Genomic DNA, 20,598 nt, shown 5'->3' on the forward strand with positions numbered 1-20,598 from the left:
ATAGGTGAGTCAGTCCGTGATTAACATCACTTCTTACATCTTAACTCATTGGAGGAGTCCTGGCTTATATTGGATATTCATGAATAGATCAAGTTTATTGATTACATAAAGACCCATAATATAAAAAGCTTGGGCTAATGATATCTACGGTATGTAGATTTTTAAAAATCTATCAGACTAAGCATTTAAAGGTACTGTCTGCTGAGTAGCTTTGCGTAACGTGGGGTCATTACACACACTCAGATTGGTCTCTGTATGAATTACTTTCATCTCCCAGCAGAGTTAGTGCTGGCAGGGGCTATTGTTTCAATAATGCACATGTCTGCTGTTAATGTTTACCAGCCAGCTAATCAGAACTCTGGAGAATACATGCTACTTTGAATTGTTACAAGGTAGACATCACTTTACAATTAACTTCATTATAATTGGAATATAATGATACAGTATTACCTCTTTTCATGTTTCACTGTGAAGCCTTAAAATAATTATATATAGATAGATACAACTGTAGGTGCCATTTATGCATATAAACGACATGTACTTTCCTAAGAATACATAAGTGTACTCACCCATACATATCTATACAGTTATTATGAGGTATATTTATGATCTTTACAGTAAAAAGGAATTATTGTATACAAATTTCATGTAAAATAAGGTTTTTTTGTTTCCTCAGCCATGCAATAAGAAATCTAATTCACAAATTAACCACTGGGGAACCCAATTAAAATCATTGTAGATGTAGACTATCTGCAGATATTGAGTGTGTTTTGAATAGCTAATGTAAGAGAAAAGGAATTATGATATTTTACAGATAGGCAGTAATTTGGGAATGCAAAAATGCTTGATTCCCTATTAAACCAACTTTGAAAACTGTGATTCAAGTTTGAGCAAAAGGGAAGAATATTTTCCAAAGATCCTGCACTTACAGAATAATGACATTTAATATTCTCTCCTGTAGGCCACGCAGTGCAGATTATTTTATGCAAGAAGCTAAACGGATGAAGCATAAAGCAGATGCAATGGTAAGACCCTTTTCTTTCCAGATATGTTCCTCCAAATTATGTTTGTACTGCAGCTTCATCACTGGGGCAATATAGCTGGGGTAATTATAAAATCTATTACAAGGATGGCTGGGTCTGTTAAATGGAGAAATGTTTATATAATCAAGTGCTCATAGCCCAATAAATTATGACTTCAACCAATAATGTCTGACTGGGAGAAAGTGCCGGATAAATGAATATTTCAATTTAGTTCTAAGGTCTGAATAGTAACTAGAGGCAATGGAGTCAGTGGGTGGTAGTATTTTGTTCCTTTAAAAAAAAAAATCTAGGTTTGCATTTTTCTTTCTTGTTAGCCTGGCCAACCCTTGGCTTGGTCCCAGGATCAAGTCCTTTTTCAAAAAGACTCATGTTCTGCCTGTGTATCTGCCAAAATTAATACTTCCTCTGAAACTGTACAACACAGAAACTATTATGCAGCTCATAAGACCCAAAAGTCACCATGATTTGATGTTTTGAAAAATAATAATAATAACTTTTCTTACTTGGAAAATCTCCTGTTTTGGAAAGCTTGACTCTTCCAAGCAAGAAGTAGAAAACTTCTGGTTTTTTCTAAAGGAGATAACATGATTGTTCCATCTTAAGATCTCATCCAAAGAGACTCTTCCTACCTAGTAATTCCTGTTCTGTCCCTCTCCAGCATTCCTGAGCTGAGGGTGCCAGAGATGAATAAGGCATTTCAAATGACCTTCAGGGTAGTATTCTAGGGCTGAAGGTACTCAGATCATAGCATACCTCTCTCCCAGTGCTACCAGTGTTGCCCATCAGACATTTATTTGTATGAATATCTCTGCCTCGGTACACCAGTGTGCAGGGGGAAATAAACAGAGTTATCAGAAAATAGACAAGGGAAATGGAAGGTATGGTTCTTGTCCTTACCACCCCACAGTCTGATGGAAAGCTCTGGTCACCCAAAAAAGCTGATGCCATAGTCACTATTGGAAAAGAACACCATATTTTAAAGCAGAATGAAAATTTCTGCCTGGATCATCCAAGGCTTTCCAAGGATTGTTCCTTCGGTGTCAGGTTACCAGAAGCTGACCTTTCCTATCAACATGCTGCGGCAGCCAGGCTGGTGCTTTCCTGGTCTCTGAGCACACATCACTCGTGCCAGCCAGTGGGCCTGTGCCCCAGTGGGCCTGTGCCGCAGCAGAGCCTCGCGCACACACACAGCTACTCACACCTTCAGCTTCCTCCCCAAATCCAGCCAAATTATACCATTCCTTCCCATTCTCATTTTCAGGTCTCCCTGAGGCCTCCCCAGCCAATCTGCAGCCCCATGACTTACTCCCTTCCTACCATCTCTTAGCATTGGACTCTTGGCTTTGTATTCTGTTAATCACAGACTGCCTTGCACTTTGAACTATCTTGTGGGTGCACGTTTTCTCTCTCCAGGTGCATTCTGTGTTCCTGGAAGGAGTTTTATGTCTCAAATGCGTACTGCACAGAACTAGGTGCTATAGAAAATACTTCTTGAATGAAGTGACCTCCTTGGTCTGAAAGCGCTGTCAAGAAGTATCTCTCTATAGCCTATTAGGGTTATAAACTGTTTAAAAACTTGATTTACTAGGGCACCTGGGTGGCTTAGTCAGTTAAGTGTCTGCCTTTGGCTCAGGTCATGATCTCAGGTCCTGGGATTGAGCCCTGCATTGGGCTCCCTGCTCAGTGGGGAGCCTACTTCTTCCTCTCCCTCTGCCACTCCTCCTGCTTGTGCTCTCTTTCTCTATCTCTGTCAAATAAACAAATAAAATCTTTTTTAAAAATTTTAAAACTTGATTTGCCAAAGAGAGAGAGTTTTGCTCTACATTGACGTTTTCTAAGGTATCCATTATGAATGAAAATTGTTTTCAGAGGCAGGACCTAGATCAGTAGTCTTTGTGTAATTCTCTTTTGGTTGATGAATGAATATGTGAAAACCGGGAAGATGATACGATCCAAATTTAGAATATGTAATTATCACAGAGAGTAACAATATATGGTTGCCTTGATGTGTGAGTTCAGATTTATGAGAGTCTAAAAATATGAAGCCAATTCTCAGTTATCCTCACTGACATGGGGGGAAATTAACATAAATTTAGACAACTTGAGATAATCCTCCCAAATCATTTTTTATTTAGCATAGCATGGAGGAAAAAGGAGGGAAGCTGCCAAGCAATTAGGGGTTAGAAAGAAAAAGAAATTAGAGCAACCATGTAGTTCTGACCAATTCTGATTGGCAGCTATTGTATGGCTTTGGTACATTTCTGTATGTAACTATTCACTCACTTACTCTGAACCAGTAGCAATTTGCGAAAATAACTAGAGAAGGAAGCATCCTGTTTCTTTCTTCTCTCAGCTCCAGTCACAGGATTTGGGGACTCAAATGTCGGGTTTCTCAAATAAAGCATATAAACTATGTAACAATGCCATTTAAAGAACTATACTTAAGAAAGACACTGTATTAACTCTGTTGATCAGGTGGAAAAGTTTGGAAAGGCTTTGAACTATGCTGAAGCAGCTTTGTCATTTATTGAGTGTGGAAATGCAATGGAACAAGGCCCAATGGAATCCAAATCTCCTTATACAATGTATTCGGAAACAGTAGAGCTCATCAGGTAAGCACTGTGTCTTGTTGGGGAAGTGGAGGGGATGAGGGATGTATGTCAGCTACCAAGAACTCCTGTTCATTCCCACAAGGAAGAATGTAAGATTTTGCAAGGTACTTTCACATACCCTGCCTCCTTTGCTCTCTTTGTGACTGAGCAGGAGAGCTCCTCTCACCCCTGATTGCTGGAGAAAGGAAGCTGAGTCCAAGTGAAATGTGACATGCCTACATCACCCAGCTGGGAAGTGGCAGATTTTGAACTAATTTCACCTTTATGCTTTTTTTTTTAAAAATATGATTCAGTTTAGTATAATAAAAATCCTAACTCCATCAGTAAATGATTCAGGAGTATTTGATGAGAGGAAAGAACATTCGGGAGGATTTTAGGAAAGGAAATTCTCTCCTATGAGATGCTGTCTCAACAGGTACTGATGTTTTATTCTTAGACCTGACTGGGAGCACCATCCCCCACCTGGGTTGAGACATGTAATGTGAGTAGAAGTAGAGTTTCTGACATGCCCACATCAAGGAGTTGGATGGGAGACTCTTGTCTTCCATCACGGAGACCCAGAAAGGCACATCTTTAATGTCTTTTTAATGAACCATTAAGGGAATCTCATCCATGAACCATACTAAGAACCTTGTCATATAGTTTATGTCTCTAGTTAGTTCAACTGCTTGAGATAATATATAATACCCATATGTAAAATTATTCTTCCCCAAAACTAACTTTAAGAGACTTTCCTAATTCTGGAATTCTTTGCAACCTAAGATTAAATGCTTTAGCATGCCCCATCATACCAGATGGAAGATTTCTAGTCATCTTCAGTTATAACCTTTTTGATCTTTATTGGCCCAAAGATACAATGAGGTATTTTATACCACTCTCCTTCAGTAAGTAATTTCTAGCCTTTGAAACTGTCACCCCAGCATCAGAGAATACATCATCTTTAAAAAGTACCTCTTAAGAATGTTTTGAAAGTCAACACTGCCCAGTCATTTTTCTTATTAAAATATCCCTACTATATCAGTGTATTATTGGATCCCTTCATACTGTTTTCTTACATTGTATGCTATTTTTGTCAGCGAACAAAAGAAATCACCATAGTAAAATACTTAAAATTACTCTAAGAGATCCTAGATTCTCCCATTCCTTCCTCAGAGTAAGGCACAGACTGAGGGACCCACAGACGGGTAAGAAAATGGTGACCCTCGATAGGCACACAAAAGAAGTGATGTGTCCTAGCATTCCCCAACACAGAGAAGTTGAGGGGAGGGGTTCTGATTTGTTTATTGATGTATCCTTAATCCCTAGGATAGTTCCTGGAACATGATACGTGCTCAATAAATATTTGAATGAACAAATAAGTCAGAGGTCTTATGGCAAACTGGAGTGGGCCTGGCCCCCTTTAAGGCATTCAAATTTTAAAAGACAAATAAGCAAACAACAATGAAAGCCTGATGCCAGTCAAATACACCTGGAGATGCTGATGTGCTACACCTGCTCTGCACCAGAGTTAGGACTCAAATGTATTCACTAATGCAAGTATCATTGCATGATGGAGAACACAATCTATCTTCTAGATAATTCAGACTGAATAGAATCCCTTAAACTACTAAGAAAACTAAGACAAAAGAAATTATTTTTATCTGAATTAGAAAATAGCATTAATTCACCACGTAAATCTAGGCATGTTGCCTGCCAGACTTAAGACTCTCCTCCCCCACTGAGAGACAATGGGGGCTGAGAGCACTGGCAAGGGGGATCTCACCATGACTGTCCAGCTCAGGATGCCCTCTTTGTCACCATAGGCAGGAGAATTCCTTTCTCCTCAAAGGATACCAAGCATCACAAATCAAAATGGTACCACAAGCACTCTAAAAATTAAATTGTAATTGGAACTACAACCCAGAAGTAGGCCAGGACTTGCCTGCTAAATCTGAACAAGGCAGCTTCCTTTTAAAATAAAAGATTTAGATAGGACCCAGAGTCTCCTAACATAATAGCCAAATATTCAAGTTACAGTAGAAACTCACTTATCATACCAAGAAACAAGAAATCACAACTGAATAAGAAAATGGCAGTAAGAAATGAGAAAAGACAACCATTTGACACCAATCGCCAAGACGAATCAAAGGTTGGAATTATCTGATAGTATTTTAAAGCAGCCATCACAAAAATGCTTCAACAAATTGATAAATTCTCTTGAAAGAACAAAAAATAAAAAATTTCAACAAAGAAATGTTATTTTTTTAAAGAATTGAATGTAAATTACAGAAATGAAAAATATAACAGTAACAAAAATCTCACTGGATAGGCTCAATAGCAGAGTGGAGATGTGTTAGTTCATAACACTGCGTCAGGAGCTTCCCAAATGTAATCTGAAACTGCTCCCTTGTAGATAAAGGGGGTAAGGAGACATGAGGGGAAAAGGGCAGACCACTCCATGTTCCTAGGTGGCAGGTTTAATAAGCAAAGAGAACTTACTTGGGTGACCACAAGGTGAATGGATCCACTCACACACACACCAAATCTTAAAGTTTACATAGGGGCTTTAACTGGGTTTAGCCAAGTCTACTAGGCAGATATTCTCAACACTGTATTTACTGTCTCAAGGCTCTGTCCTTGGAGTAGCCTCTGGGAGCAGAAGAGGCAAGTAGAACCCACATTTCTTTTTTTTTTTTTTTAAGATTTTTCATTTATTTACTCATGAGAGACACACAGAGAGAGAGAGAGAGAGGCGGAGAGACACAGGCAGAGGGAGAAGCAGGCTCCATGCAGGGAGCCTGATGCGGGACTCAATCCCAGGTCTCCAGGATCAGGCTCTGGCTGAAGGTGGCACTAAACTGCTGAGCCACCTGGGCTGCCCAGAACCCACATTTCAAGAACAAGGAAGATGAGGAGCCTCTGTTCACCCAGGTCCAGCTCACAGGTCAATTGGCAGTCACCGCTTTTTGAAGATCTTCTCCAACAGAATGACAGAGGATAGAATTAGTGAACTTGAGAACAGAAATTGGAATGTATCCAATCTGATTAACAAAGAGAAAATAAACTGAAAAAAAAAAAAAATGGGTGGAGCCCCACGAGTCTCAAACACACTGACAAAAGATCCAACGTGTGTATCATTGGAGTCTCAGGAGTGGAAGTGAATGGAATTAAAAGAATATTTGAAGAAGTAATGGCTGAAATTTGCCAAATTTGGCAAAAACATAAATATGCAGGTACAAGAAGCTGAGAAAAACCCAAGTAGAATAAACCCAAAGAAATGCATGACAAGACACATCAGCACTATGTTTCTGAAAACTAAAAACAAACAAACATGAATCCTGAAGACAGCTGGAGAGAAATGATGCATTACTTATAAAGGAGCACCAATTCATATGACAGCAGACTTCTCATCTGAAACCATGGAGGATGGAAGAGAGTGGCATGACATTTTTCAAGTGTTGAAAGAAAAACCCATCAAACTGAATTTTAGATTCAGTGAAACATCATTATACAGGAAAGAAAAGGAAATAAAAATATTCTCAGACTAAGAAAAACAAAGTTATTTGTTTTTAAACTATGAAGATTAGCTAGAAGAAGTTCCTCAAACTGAAAGGAGATGACAAATGAAGGAATCTTGGAGCATCAGAAAGGAAGGAAGAACAACAGAAGAACAGAGTACAAAAACATGCAATAAACTATCCTCCTCAAGAGTTTCATAAATCATACTCAATGATCAAAACAAGAATCATATCACCAGCTGATCATTGTCACCAGACAATGTTTTTGAAAAGTGAATAAAGTAAAGGGACTTAAAGGGAAATAAAGTCTCCATGCTTCACTCAAAGTGAAACGTGTTAACACCAGTGAATTATGGTAAGGCACATACATGTATATTGTAAATACTCAGAGCAACCACTAGAAAAACTATGCGTGGAGATATATTCAAAGACACTACAAATCTGCATGCTGTGGAGCTAGTATAATAACAGTATCATTTTTTTTAGCAACTTACAATGACCTTGACCAATACTCTCCATACAACAATACTATATGATCAGCAATATTAGTCTTATTTTATCGGTAAAGAAATTGAGGCTGAACTTGGATTTGAACCCAGGACTTTCTGATCATTTAACCTCTGTCTGAGCTCTCTCCCAGAGCCTACAAGTAACTTGGTATATTACTGAGAGAATGGAATGACCATAGTCCCCTTGGTTTAGAGAAATAAGTGGGATTAAGTAAAGTTCATAAGAGCCACTAGTTATGCGCCTAGGACATTTACACAGCCATCAAAGTAAGAGTTCCTGAACAGTGAAAAGGGTAAAATCCAAGCATTCATCTGAATACAGGAAGTGAATATTTTTCTGGAAATTAGTTTAGAAGGATTGAACTTCACTCCATCTTGTTAGTCATTCAGCCATAAGTCCAAATTAGAAAAATGGATGTGTCACCATACACCTAGATAATGCTTGAACTGGTATCACTCTCAACGATCTGTAGCATTTGAACTTGGAGCAGTAAGTACCTAGAGGGCCATAAAAGTCATTTTGTTCTAGCTGTCATAGTAATATAATGCTTAGGGGAAATGGGGCAGCATCAGCTTAGCTTTTAAGAAAGAATTAACAGGGGGGCATCTGGGTGGCTCAGTTGATTGTGCATCCCAAGTCTTGATTTCAGCTCAGGTCATGATCTCAGGGTTGTGATATCAAGCCTCACATTAGGCTCCATGCTCAGTGTGGAGTCGGCTTGAGATTCTCCCTCTCCACATCCCCCCTCTAGAAAGAAAGAAAGAAAGAAAGAAAGAAAGAAAGAAAGAAAGAAAGAAAGAAAGAAAGAAAGAAAGAAAGAAAGAAAGAAAGGAAGGAAGGAAGGAAGGAAGGAAGGAAGGAAGGAAGGAAGGAAGGAAGGAAGGAAGGAAGGAAGGAAGGAAAGAAAGAAAGAAAGGAAAAGAAAGAAAGCCAAAAAAAAAAAAAAAAGAATAGCAAGTGCTATGAAAAACTAAGTACTAAGCAAAGAGAACTTTGATCACTGAAGATGTTCTATTGTTAATAAGAAAGCTTTTTTAAAAGATTTCTTTGGTTTTCCTTTTTTCCCCCTAGGTATGCTATGAGACTAAAAACTCATTCAGGCCCCAATGCCACACCAGAGGACAAACAACTGGCTGCATTATGGTGAGTGAATGATGAGAAAGCTTAAAATAGCTTCCTCAGCCTTGCTATATGTTCATTGGCAAACAAGGTACTGAAACGCATACATTTTTCTAGTGACTTCTGATGTGCAAAACCATATGCAGTTCTAATGGTGGCCAGAGAGAGCCCACACTATTTCATGCATGATGTGAATTCACAGTGATTGAGAATCAACAGGTCCATTACACAAGGATAGTAGTTTTTCTGTGTGTGTGTGCATGTGCGTGTGTGCATACATACATGTGTGCACCTGCATGCGTGCACAATTTTAAAATCAGGTAGGCCTGTGTTTTAATCATTTGAATGTGAGTTGTGCCAAATGTCATTTCTCTTGTGTTTAACACGTTAGACACGATCAAAATAATGCATTTGCCTCCTTATATGTGGGATTAGTATGACTGAATCAAGATGATGTGCAAAAGTTCTCAACATATCAAACTAAGGAACAGTTCATTACACTGTGATAATAGAAGTATTTCTTTTAAACTGTTCACCATCATGTAATAGATGTTTCCTATATCTGTAATGATTATAATGGTACAGATTATGTGAGTATAATAATCTTCCTCGTTACATCTCCTTGGGACACTTCACCCCATTCTCCCAAATGACAGGACACCTATCTATAGAAATCCAACATTTTCAGCTCTCTAGTGGTTCATCCCCTACTCTAGAACCTGATCTGCAAGTCAGAGAATCAAGTCTCAAAGGAAATAGCAGCAACATACACAAAAGAGAGGGTCCTCGGGTACTTTTACATCATCTGCAGTTTTATGTGCTCAAAAGAGACTATTAAGTTGTACTTGGCATGTTGACATTCCAGCATGTCAGCACCAGATCTGAGTTATTAGCAAATAATTATGACTGAAGAGCATCAATGCAAAGAGAGTATGTCTCAGGAAGTACTTTCTGTACTTTTCAAACTGAAAATTCCGTATTAGGATTAACAAATTAATGATGATTAATACTTAATATTATGTAAGATAGAATACTGATATATTATAAATAATATAAAACAATAAAATAGCTACTCTCAGCACTGAGTTCCTCTTGTTTATAAGATGTTCATATCTGTTTCTTTATTTGAACTACTCAGAGTCCAGTAGTTTAAAAGTGAAGAAAGAAAAAAAAAAAGTGAAGAGAAAACAAACAGGTGGAGGAGCTATTCTTTCAGCAAAGCCAACACTGCAGAAGTCTGGGGCGCCAGTGAGGAATCAGAGTAAAGAAGGTGGCTCTGCCTGGAGACTCCCCGTCTCCGTGAAAGCTGTGAGCTAGTTCTCCCTCACTCCTCCCATGGAGAGAGACTGTCCTCTAGTGGTGGAAGAAGAAAATGGCCTCCCTTGGCCCCAAGAAAGAAGTGCTAAAGCCACCATCTAGTGGTACATACACTTGTGGGGTAACTCCTTGAACTTTAGAATTAGATCTTTTGAACACATGGCAAGTCAGATACTCAACAGACATAAACATAAGCATAACAATGTTTCATATACGTAATCCTGATATAAATATGGAGTGCCTTAGAACAAAAAGAGTTTTGTGTAAGTTTTGTTGGCAGAGGACACACTTACACTCCCCGGGGCCCATTTCTCTCTTTCTGCCACAGTTACCGCTGCCTGGCTCTCCTGTACTGGCGGATGTTTCGACTCAAAAGGGACCATGCTGTGAAGTATTCAAAAGCACTTATTGACTATTTCAAGGTATTGTCTGGTTAATGGGTGACATTGCTGCTTGTATCCAGTGGTCAAGGACATTTTCTAGGAGCCTGGCAGATTCGATGGCTTTGGGAGGAATACAGGAACCCTCTGATGTCAGTAGTAACCCCCTTTATGGTAATCTCGTGGTGTTCAAGGCTCAGAGAATGGCCTTGAGAGCCTGCCTGATTCGTCCTCCTGCCTTGTGTCTTCATATGTCCATGGCTTCAAGAGAAAAAAGATCCAATTACCCACTCGAGTGTCCTCGAGAATTTCCTTTCTTTATAGCTAACAAATTCCTCATGTTCGCTTAGAGCTTCTTCCTCTCAGAAGTAACAACTTAGGACTTCCGGGTAGTCAGTAGCTAATTTAGTTTTTAATAAGGGTGTTGTTTGAAGTGATAAGAAATGGCTCGTTGGAACTCAGAGGCACTAGGACAACAGTAGTGGGTAAAGATAAGGGTAGAATTGGAAACCAGGCTCTTCTCCCTATCTCAGGAAGTGAAATCATTTTCACTGGGAGAATGAGAAAAAAGAAAGCCTTCCTGCTGTACTTGTGAAGCAGACATGAAGTTATAATGCATTTGAGATTTCTAGGCCTCTTTGCTGTCCATTTGTCTATAGAAACAAGAAATTATACCATTTTCACCTCTACCAACCCTTTGTCAGATACACACCATCATTTTAGATCCTTTAACCCCCAACCTCCATACCTTAGAGATCATTTCTGATGACCAGGCTGTGTTGGAGGTTCCGGGGGCTCTGTGCGACCTCCTTCCTGGTCATGCATATGGAATAACATGTTCTAAGGCAAGGAGATGACTGTTTTTAACATATTGACCATTCTGTGTCATAATGACAAGAACAGACACTAAGCCTATTCCTTTACTTTGGAGGACCAAGGTCAAGAGAAGTAGTTTCTAAAACGTCAGAATCTAAGAGCTAATGCTGAAGAGCATTATTACAGTACAAAAAAAATTAAAAAGCTTGAATAAAAAGGACTCTGAACTCTGTAAGCCATGGAGGTTATAACAGAATTTTTAAGGCATACAAGAAGTTCTTAGCGTGTATGTGTGCCATCCATGAATATGTACCATGAATAGACAGAGAACACAAACATCAGTTTCCCCTCCAGGGATCACTGGTTGTTACCCTTAATTAAAAGCTATTTAAGGGGGGATCCCTGGGTGGCGCAGCGGTTTGGCGCCTGCCTTTGGCCCAGGGCGCGATCCTGGAGACCCGGGATCGAGTCCCACGTCGGGCTCCCGGTGCATGGAGCCTGCTTCTCCCTCTGCCTGTGTCTCTGCCTCTCTCTCTCTCTGTGACTATCATAAATAAATAAAAATTTAAAAAAAAAAAAAAAGCTATTTAAGGGGATGCCTGGGTGGCTCAGGGGTTGAGCATCTGCCTTTGGCCCAGGGCGTGATCCTGGAGTCCCGGGATTAAGTCCCACATCAGGCTTCCTGCAGGAAGCCTGTTTCTCCCTCTGCCTATGTCTCTGCCTCTCAATCTGTGTCTCTCGTGAATAAATAAATAAAATCTTTATTTAAAAAAACCATTTAAGAAAAGCTATTTAAATGGTACTTAAAGTTTAGAGATTATGGGGGCGTCTGGGTGGCTCAGTTGAGTGTCCAAATCTTGATTTGGGCTCAAGGTCATGATCTCAGGGTCATGGAATTGGGGCCCACCTCAGACTCGCACTGAGCATGGAGTCGGCTTAGGATTCTCTCCCTCCCTTCTCCCTCTCCTGCTCCCTCTCCTCTCGATCTCTAAGTTAATTAATTAAATCTTTAAAAAAAAAAAGTTCAGGGATTATGAAACCTTCAGGTAACAATGAGAATTTGTCCACAAAGAATGTGTTTTATCAATATAGAGCTACTTTTGGGAAAAAAAAAAAAAAGACCTGCTCCCCATGTGTGTTTTCACAGTCACAGGGCTTCCTGGTAGTAGAAGAGGCCTGAAGGCAATTGAGAATTGCCACCTGCTAGGCCATTTCTTACCATTTTGGTAACACCTCCACTAAAAACTAAAAACCATTCACCACTTCATAAAGTCCTTTTTAACCAAAAGAAACACCTTGTGTCTGGGGAACCAGGCTCAGGCTGTTTTCTTGTCTCTGGACGGGCAAATTCACATCAGTATCATAAAGACTATTAATAATTTAAAAATACCCTAAACTTATGTGCAAGAACACATGATCAGGCTTTCAGAGTAGAAATCTGTCTGTACATCTAGCAACTTTCCTTGCCATAGGCAAAACTTCTTTTCAATGCCTGATGCAAACAACTGGCTCATGTATTATATAGCATCCTAAATCAAAATATTCAGATAAACCGGTTTTTGAATGCTCCAGTAAGGACATATATTTTAATCTGTTCTTTTAGAAAAGTTCAACAGCAATTTCTTTTAAGAGAAATTTTTAAGCCTTGTAAGTCAAAACAATAGGATTTGGTGTCTCATGTCTTTTCAGGCATTAAATGTATATCAGTGGTTTCTGCAGATATGCCCTATATTTAAATATAAGATGGTCTCAGTAAGTGTAGTGGGGGGGACTCCCACTCTTTTTTCCTTTTCAAGAAAACTAAGCTAGTTGAAAAAATTTAGGCTGGTTCAGGATTCAACAGACTCTCAGGATTATGATTTAATTTGGTACATAGAATTCAGTGGATGAAAACCCAGGCTGTGGGGCGAGTTGTCCATTTTAGCCCACCGTGGAACCCAACAGGCCATGCAACTGCCCCCCGCCCCCAGCTTCCAGAAAAGAGACCAGTCGCCTAGTGATTTCAGCTTCCCAGATCCAGTTTCTGTGAGTCTTCACTTTATCTGCAGTCTCTGCCATTACTTCTCCCAACGGTCACCTGAGAACATGTAACTGTCAGCTGTTTAAACTCAGACAGATGGTAGTCACTGACAACGTTTTTATTTTCCTGCAGAATTCATCTAAAGCTGCCCAAGCCCCATCTCCATGGGGAGCCAGTGGAAAGTAAGTTCATTTCTCCAAAGGAAAGGTGATAAATGAGACACTGCATGATGCTGGGCCATGTGCTGCTTTGCTTACCCTGGGGGCCTGTTCTACCTCCCCTGGTACCAACCTCCCCACTCTTGTTTTTTTCCTACTCTCTCCCCTAACAGGAGCACTGGAACCCCATCCCCTATGTCTCCCAACCCCTCCCCAACCAGCTCCGTGGGATCTCAGGGGAGCCTCTCCAACGCCAGCGCCCTGTCCCCTTCAACCATCGTCAGCATCCCACAGCGCATCCACCAGATGGCAGCCAATCACGTCAGCATCACCAACAGCATTCTCCACAGCTATGACTACTGGGAGATGGCAGACAACCTGGCCAAGGAAAACAGAGGTGTGTGTGCCTCTAGGGGGTGTGTGCAGGGTTCTACCACAGCTCAGGGAGCCGGCCTGACCCTGGGCATCCCCGAGCAAGTTTTCATCATTTACCAAAGAAGACATAGTAGGAATTGTCACCTACTGTGAGAAAATTTTCCTGACCTCTCCCCCTCACTCAGGGCCTCCTGTGCCTTGACTGACCTTAATCTTGACTGTGGGAGATTAGAGATGGAGGTAGATATGGAAATAGATATAATACAGATACATAGGGGATGCCTGGGTGGCTCGGTGGTTGAGCATCTGCCTTTGGCTCAAGGCATGAGCCTGGATCCAGGGATCGAGTCCCACATCGGGCTCCCAGTGAGGAGCCTGCTTCTCCCTCTCCCTGTGTCTCTGCCTCTCTCTCTCTCTCTCTCTCTCTCTCTGTGTGTGTGTGTGTGTGTGTGTGTGTGTCTCATGAATAAATAAAATCTTTACAAAAAAATACAGATACATGAAGATGATGTCAATACAGAAATAGATATATACATGTACGCTTTTCCCTTGAGACAGTGAGCTCCTTGAAGGTAGGGGTCACGTTCTATTCAGCTTGCTGTTCCCAAAACCTACAGGGCCTAAAACACAGCTGGGGAGCAGAAACATTGAATGAATGAATTGATTGACTGATTAATTAATGAGGATGAATGTCCCTAGCTATGTAAGTGGTAGCTACTTCTGACTGAAAAGAGAGTGTCTTCTAGGTAGCAGTAAGCTCTCTTTCTCTTTAAATAAGAGAAGATAAGGTTTGTTTAAATAAGGTTTAAATAAGGTTTGTTTTCACAGATTATAAGACAGACACATGTCTACTGTGGCTAAATTTGTAATACATGGAAAACTACGGAGAAAAACATTTTTTAATTATCAGTAATCTTATCACCAAGAAGTAATTACCATTAACATTTTACCGAAGTTTCTTCTAGTCTTCTCCAAATATGCAAGATTCTTACCAAAATAAAATTGCAATCCATATGCAGTCTTATATCCTGTCTGCTTCCATTTAACATTGTATCAGGCATTTTCCCATGTCATGAACTTGTTCAGAAACATCTTTTATGATGGTTCTAGAAGACTGTCATAATAGTGCTTATGCAGTCATAAAGTATCATGATTTCTCAAAACCATTCCCTTCTTGTTGGACATGTCACTTCAAATTCTTTTCTATTATTGCAAATAATGTTATGATAAATATCTTCATGTAAGTCATTGTCCATATTCTAATTTTCATAGGAGGGAGAATTTGGGGGTCAAAGGTATAGATTCTTTTAAGGTATGTATTGTTACGTATCTTGACATATATCATTAACTTTCTCCCAAAAGACTATGCCAATTTACTACTCTCCCTCTAATATCAGTGAGAATGCAAATCTGAGCTCACTTTCAAGCCTTTAAATGTGAATTTTGTTCCCATGATAGCATAAGCTTCTGAGGACAAGAACAGAATGTCCACAGTGAGATGAGGGATTAATGGTATAGATAAGCAGATGGGGCCTGCATACATGAAATTGATAATTAAACCAGACAGCACATAACATGCATCCCAGAGGTGGTGCATGAAAATCTAATGAGAATGCCAGGGAGGTCAATGCCAGGGGATTGAGGCCACCAGGAGAGGCTTGAGAGAGGAACTGGCATGGGACAGGGATTTGAAAAGCAAATTTGAAAAGCAAAAAGATTTGCATGGTAAAGACGGAGTAGGGTAGGCATCACAGGTGGACAAAACAGAAGGGACAGGACATATAAAAATTGACGTGGCCAGTTTGGGAGACCCTGAGCAGACCACACTCCAGATGGCACTGCCAGCTGGCTGCTGGATATCTCGTACCCAGGGGCTCAATGCTGCATGTCCAGTGCAAAGTCGGCATTGTTTTCTGGACCTGCTCCTCCTCCCCTCTTCTGCTCCTAGATTCCTGCCTTGGCTATCCTCCCGGCCACCTGGGAGTCTTCTCTGACCTCTCCCTTGCCTTCTCCAGCAGGATCAGCATGTACACGAGCACCTCTGAAAAACTTCTCCCAGAGACTTACTTTCAAGGAGTGTTATTCAGTGATCCAGTTATGACAGCATAAGAGCCATATGAATTTGTCTCTATCAGCCACTATACTGTGATCTCTAGAGAGCAGAGCCTATACATTATTCTCCTTGGTATACTCCCCAACCTCTACCTCCCCGCACCCAGCACAGTGCCCTGGCACATGATCAATATTTAATGAAAGAATGTCCCAGAACTAGAAGGTGACCTCGGTAGGATTTTTCAGAACCCGTCCCTGATTTGCCCCCAGGGACCTGGAGCCTCCTCCCTTGCTCTCACTCCAGGGGTTCAGCACTTGCTACAGTTGAGTACAGTTAGGGCAACAGAGCCACAACCCACACCCAGGGTAGGAAGCATTAATGTACAAGGACAATGCAGTCTGAGGAAGTAAATGTTCTTTGCTTTTTGGCTCAGTAAATGTTATCCATTTAAATGAGAAATGGCCAATAGAATTATTTGGATATAGGATGAGTTCTCCACTTGGGAGTTCTGTTCAGTTGAATGCTAAAGTTGCACAATGGACTAGAGAATGCTTGATGTATATAAAGGCAATGAATGGGATATTTTTCTTAAGTCACTCAGGTCTCTCAGGGTGGCACGCTTAGCATGCGCATCACTCAAACGACTCTCTCTGTCCCCTAGAATTCTTCAATGACCTGGATTTGCTCATGGGGCCTGTCACCCTGCACAGCAGCATGGAGCACCTGGTCCAGTACTCCCAGCAGGGTCTGCACTGGCTGCGGAACAGCACCCACCTGTCATAGGGACCTTGGCCGTGAGCCGGACTGTGCTCTCATCTCCGTGGATGGCTCGATGTTTCTGGACACTGCGCCACTGAAGTTCCCAGCCACAGCATTTCTCAAACCGCGGTGAATATTTCCTCAGCATCGAACAATGGTCTTTTCCCAGGGCATGTGTGTTTGTACGTGTGGGTATAAAAGAAGTTGCCTGTATGTGTGTAAGATATATGGCTCTTTAGAACCATAGGCATTTTCTTTGTCTAGTTTCCATAAACCCAAGCTAGACAAAGTGATCAGAGGTTTCTGCTTAAGAGAATATACACTTACACACACACACACACACAAAATCACACACACACACACTTTCTATTTCAAAGCTAAACCATGACTTCTTAGAACATTCAACCAAAATCTCATGGGTTAGTTAACCAGGTGCAATACAGCACACCAAAAGCTTGACTGCCAGTTAAGATGACCCTTAGTTCTTATATTATTGATTACTTTCAGTATTAATATACTATTCCCCAATTAATTTTTGATTGTGTGTATTAATGGGTAATTGAATAATGAAAAGAAGTCAGTTATTTTTGTGCTGGACGTTTACTAGATTGCATGTTACCAAATACCTTGCCTTTTGTCTAATACCCACCTCTCCCATCCAACTTTATACTCAACTAAACGCATCATAAGCAAACGGATCAAATCCCACAGGCCTTCCCTGCCCTTCCCCCCAAAGAATATGAAAATGGCACTGGAATTTGGTAAAAAGTCAGTGTCTTTGAAAGCTAACTGACATTAAAAGACAGCTGTGCTCAGAGCACAGTCAAGAACTGCAACCTTCTGCACGTGCAACAACCAGCCCACCCAGCACATGTGTTGTTTCTTCCTGCCACTGTGACACGGTGGCCATAGAGCCACATGGCATTTGTCAGCCAATATTTTTCAAGTCTTTTTCTCTCCACGATAGCTTTCTTACAAATTTTCTTGGCCAAATTAGGACATTACCTAGAATGTCTCTTCACTAGGAGTCTGTATCTGCTGCTTATCAAGCTAAGAACTATTTGCTAACACAAGACTGTCCAATCCTCTCACTCTTCGTGCAGAACGTAGGCCTTTGTTGCATTTCGATCTGGGGGATACATTTCAGGCTTTGGTTAGCGAGCTGCTTACTGCGCAGGGTAAGTTATCTTTGCAAGGACCGCAAATCTGTTTGGGGTAGCAACAACCAGAACATCATGCCTACATCCCCAGTACCTGGTATGTTTACATCTTGCCCTTGATTCTGCTTTCTTTTTTTTTTTTAAATGAAGTTTACATTTTAGTTTTTTGACATCTTGTTTACAGTTTTTGTCTGAAACTTACTTCTTTTTATAGTCTCTTATCGTGCCCTAGATTTAGTCTTCTTGTTAAATAAACTCAGTTATAAAAATACTGGTAAAAAGCAAAATTCTTAGGAAGGAAGATATGCCTTGCCATATCCTTAAAAACAAAAACAATGTCCTTGAAGCCTCTCATTCAACAGAATTGCACCAGAATGGTCTGAGAAAGATAGGTGATGCGGGATGTGGAACACTCTGTTTTCCAAGGTGACAGTGGCACAAAACATTTATAATGGATAGTGATATGCTTTCCCTGATGCTCTTACTGGTTTGGTTGTAATGTTACCATTTGGTCACCTGACCTGTAGGTGGGAAATAAGATTGCTGTACTTCTAAGCACTGATTCAAAATGATTGAACAACTTCAGTGACTTGAGATGAGTTTAAAATGAAGGGTTCAAAGGGAAATGAAGCCACTGAAAGATTTGTGAAATTTGCATTTGGCTTTGGCCTTGGACCATCTGGAAATATTACCAGTATTTCTACTTTCCATTTATCCAGCTGCGGTGCTCCTCACATCCCTTTCACTAGTCATTGGCAGAGTTCGTGATCCCACAGTATGTTAGAAATTTGAGCATAATTTAGGAAATTTTGGATTTTTTTTTTTTTTGAGGACTGAGGCTTATTCTACTTCCTCTTGCTGAATTCTGATGAAATGTTGAAACTCTCACATAAAGGGATGATGAACCTGAGAGTCCATTGTGCATCCCTGGGTCACTTTCTGGCCCTGCCCATCCTTAAAGTCACAGGTCTTGTGGGAGCTACATGGGTAAGCACCCACAAAACCCCATGTAAACACACAGGTGGCCCCTGGCTGATTATGCCCCAGCATTTTTATTAGCACTTAGGAGGCTCATGTTTCACAACAAAACTTGGAACTGGTCATTTTGGGGATGGTCAGAGCATACAGGTCCTCTCCCTGTCTTTGATCTCATCATAGACCATCTGAGGGCAGCAGTTTTTGTTCACTTTGGCATAGATGATTTTGGTAAGGAACCATCTTCTGATTGTTGTCCGTGAAAGTCATTCATAACTTGTTCCTTTTATTTAGCTTTGTTCAAAGTAGAAATACCTTTCTTGTGTTTTTGGATTGTAAAAGTAATACATGCTCATTGTAAAGATTCAAACAATACAGCAAATGTATAAAGTAGAAAGTAGTAAGTCCCATACCCCCGAAGACAACCACTGCTCACAGTTTCATGTATATTCTTCTAAAGATTCTCCCATTTAAACATATAATGTCTATGATCATTTTTTTTCTATTGGAAGACTTATTATTTCCTCAGAAGTTAAACACTGAGTTCAACTGACCTTATCCTTCCATGACCTGAGTGGATGCCTTCCTTTATCACAATGTTAGAGTTATCTTTGAAAGAAAGTAACCCCAATATATTCCTGATCAAAATTTGGGATTTGTTACTACTCTCTACACAGATCAGACTTATGTGCAGGATTGTGCCTGGAAAGAGAGGTTTGGTTAAAACAGATATTTCTGGAAACTTTCAAATTGCAAATGGAAACTTGGACCCACTATCTAAAGAAGAATGTACTGGAAAAATAATCTGAAGAGTTGACAAATTGTGTACTAGATCGAACACCCAGAATGGAATGCAATGAGATTTTCTGCACTAAAACTTACCCTAGTATGTAAAACAATGATGTGTGTATTATATAACAGTGATGTGTACATTTCTGACATCTCATACATAATATACACAGTTTGTATAAAAATGCATACATTTAAAAATATATATGTACAATACAGCTAACATAAAACTGTAGTATGCCTGAAGGATATTACTAGTGCCTAATATTGAGTATAAGTCACTGCGTGTTCGCATCACCTTGGAAGTGCAGTAATTGTTACAAAATTAATCAGTGCAGCCAACATTATTTATGAATCACATCTTTGAAACTGTGCAGTAGTATATACATATATATTTTTAAATAACATTTTTCACAGTTTTCCAGAGTTACTGTTGAAATCTGTATCACCAAAAAAAAAAAAAAAGCAAGATTTTTTTAATGATGTAGACACTCTTCAGACCCAGTAATCTGTGTGTGATTTCCTGTTTGTAGATACCCAAGAGACTTTAGCAGTCACCAGCCTTAATGCATGTACAGGATATTATTGTGACTTAATTTATCTGCAGTTTTTAATCCATGTGAAATTGGAATTTATAAACTGACTTGGATTAAATATGTCTGCCTTTCTAAGGTTGCAAATGTTACATTAAATGATTTATGTTGTAAATGAGAGAAACCGAGTTGTATGTAAAAAAAAAAAAAAAAATGTCCGCCAATTGCTGTGAATATTTTTACAAGGAAACTTCCGAATCAAAATACGTAAATACGTTCAAATAAGTATTCTGGTCCCCAGTCCAATAATCTCTTCAGAAGCAACGTTGTCATTTCACAAATTTTTTAAATGTAGCTCCCATGGATTATCGTTACTAGATCTGCTATTTTCCACCGGCAAGACAGAAGCATGTTTTTCTTCATTATAACTACAGTTTACTATCTGTCTTTCCCATTTCCCAGCACACATATACACGTACACA

The 20,598-nt window shown here is 40.0% G+C and overlaps 1 protein-coding gene and 1 long non-coding RNA gene across 3 annotated transcripts in view; one reads left to right on the forward strand and one right to left on the reverse strand.

Moving 5' to 3' along the window:
- The window catches only part of LOC112670371 (uncharacterized), a 44,725-nt gene extending 28,817 nt beyond the window's left edge, over positions 1-15,908 (reverse strand). The window contains exon 1 of the long non-coding RNA XR_003142923.3: positions 14,840-15,908. This is a non-coding gene — a long non-coding RNA (uncharacterized LOC112670371). The remainder of the gene's footprint in view (positions 1-14,839) is intronic.
- AFF3 (ALF transcription elongation factor 3) overlaps positions 1-20,291 on the forward strand; it is a 520,935-nt gene extending 500,644 nt beyond the window's left edge. For both annotated transcript variants that reach the window (XM_035695979.2, XM_025464016.3), the window contains 7 exons: positions 962-1,025; positions 3,519-3,655; positions 8,734-8,805; positions 10,427-10,520; positions 13,447-13,496; positions 13,646-13,869; positions 16,562-20,291. In XM_035695979.2, coding sequence (XP_035551872.1) covers positions 962-1,025; positions 3,519-3,655; positions 8,734-8,805; positions 10,427-10,520; positions 13,447-13,496; positions 13,646-13,869; positions 16,562-16,683 — 763 coding nt within the window. In that variant the 3' untranslated portion in view covers positions 16,684-20,291. The remainder of the gene's footprint in view (positions 1-961; positions 1,026-3,518; positions 3,656-8,733; positions 8,806-10,426; positions 10,521-13,446; positions 13,497-13,645; positions 13,870-16,561) is intronic.
- The last annotated feature ends 307 nt before the right edge of the window (positions 20,292-20,598 follow it).

This window comes from Canis lupus, chromosome 10, assembly GCF_003254725.2.
Source record: "Canis lupus dingo isolate Sandy chromosome 10, ASM325472v2, whole genome shotgun sequence".
Taxonomy (NCBI): domain Eukaryota; kingdom Metazoa; phylum Chordata; class Mammalia; order Carnivora; family Canidae; genus Canis; species Canis lupus.